The sequence below is a fragment of the Canis lupus genome, chromosome 15 (genome assembly GCF_048164855.1).
Source record: "Canis lupus baileyi chromosome 15, mCanLup2.hap1, whole genome shotgun sequence".
Classification (NCBI taxonomy): Eukaryota; Metazoa; Chordata; class Mammalia; order Carnivora; family Canidae; genus Canis; species Canis lupus.
Genome location: NC_132852.1, coordinates 55,932,083 through 55,933,943, shown reverse-complemented (window position 1 = coordinate 55,933,943; position 1,861 = coordinate 55,932,083). Strand labels below are relative to the sequence as shown.

General features: G+C 43.8%; 1 protein-coding gene across 1 annotated transcript; it reads right to left on the bottom strand.

Moving 5' to 3' along the window:
• Nucleotides 1-467: 467 nt before the first annotated feature.
• On the bottom strand, nucleotides 468-1,648 carry LOC140604457 (olfactory receptor 2A25-like). Its single transcript, XM_072775726.1, has one exon. The coding sequence runs from the start codon at nucleotides 1,646-1,648 to the stop codon at nucleotides 716-718; it is 933 nt and encodes a 310-aa protein (XP_072631827.1). The 3' UTR covers nucleotides 468-715.
• Between the last annotated feature and the right edge of the window lie 213 nt (nucleotides 1,649-1,861).

Genomic DNA, 1,861 nt, shown 5'->3' with positions numbered 1-1,861 from the left:
AGAGAAAGAGTTCATTCAAGAACTCTCAATGACTTTCATTCTGTTCTCTTCTCCTCCATGAATCTCCACCTCCATTCCCCAAGTGGAGAAAATGAGTGACAGGGAAAGCCCCAGTGTCCAAATACTTACTAGTGAGACAGCCTTTGGGGTTTTCTTGTTATTGGTAGTGGCATCACGGTTACATTTTTCATTCCTTTCCCCGTGAAGCCATGGCTCATGGTCTTCCCCACTCAAGTTGATTATGCCTTGGAAAACTTTACTATCACAAGAATTTATGCAGGAATTGTATTCTAAATGTATGAAGATGACAGCTATTGAATTTCAAATATTGAAATTACTATGTTCTCAATCTCTCCCAGTTGCTATATCTTACACATTCTTCCAATACCTTGCTTTATTTTATTAAATGCTATCTACTAGTCCTGATTACAGAAAAATATACAAACTTATTTCCTTTTATTCAGAATATTTTGCATAATATATTACAAGTGTGTCCACAGTGCAGCTAGTGGGAAGTTGTTTCCCTTTCCTTGTGCAGCATTGACATTCAATATCAGAGGGAGGTAAGTAGAATGTACTTTCTTGGGAGAGGGTGCCAGGAAAATCTGAAGATGAAAAGGATGCCCTAGAGCATGTTTATGAATCTTGGTAAATACTGGATAAGATGATTTCTCGGGTCCCTTTAAACTCAGCTACTTTATTATTCTACAGGTTTTCATGAAGTTCTTTCTTTTTCAAGAATCCTCTTCAGAGCAGCTTTGACTTCTTTGTTCCTCAGACTATAGATAAGGGGATTGAGCATGGGATTGAAAAGGCTGTGAAACAGGAGCAGGTATTTCTTTTGCTCCTTGGGGTTCCCATATCTGGGCCCAACATACATTATAATGGCTATGCCATAAAAGAGTCCAACCACACAGAGATGGGATGAGCAGGTGGAGAAGGCTTTCTGGCGCCCCTCCCCTGACTGAATCTTCAGGATGGCACGTAGAATATGAATGTATGATATCACAATTGAGGTAAAAGGCCCTACCAGCACAGACACGGCCCCAGTCAATACCATAATCTCATTAACGTGGGTATCTGCACAGGCAAGTTTGAGGACAGCTATAATTTCACAGAAAAAGTGGTTGACTTTCTGGGGTCCACAGAAAGGCAATGGTATGAGTAACCCTAGATGTACTAGGGCCAGGAGCACTCCTAAAATCCAGGCAGTCAATGCCAGGGTGATGCAGACTCTCCAGCTCATGATGACAGAATAGTGGAGGGGGTGGCTGATGGCCACGTACCGGTCATAGGACATCACCACCAGGAGAAGACACTCAGTATGAGCAAAGGTCAAGAAAAGAAAGGTCTGCGTCAAGCAGCCAGCAAAGGAGATGGGCTTGTCTGGCCTCAGGAGGTTCACCAGCATCTGGGGCACCGTGTTGCAGGCATAGGCTATGTCGACGATGGCCAGGTGGGAGAGGAAGAAGTACATGGGGGTGTGCAGTCTGGGGTCCAGTGAGATGAGCCCCAGGATGAGCCCATTCCCCAGCAGGGTGAAGGCGTAGAACAGGGTGAAGAGCCCAAAGAGAACCATCTGAATCTCTGGGCTGAGGGGAAAGCCCAATAGGATGAACTCTGTGACAGAGGTCTGATTTCCCGCCATTTCCCTGTGAAAGAGATAATGGAGCTTACCAAGTCTGGATGCCTGAGGGAAGTGTTTAAACGTGATCTATGTGTGTCATCATTTATTTCCTGAGAAAACATCTTCAATGACATTTTTGTCCTGTTTGTCACTTTCTAAGTGAAAGCTATGCATTCCAGATGACACAGAAGGAAATGTTTTCACTGCAATAAGCTGCATGCTAGCATTCTATTA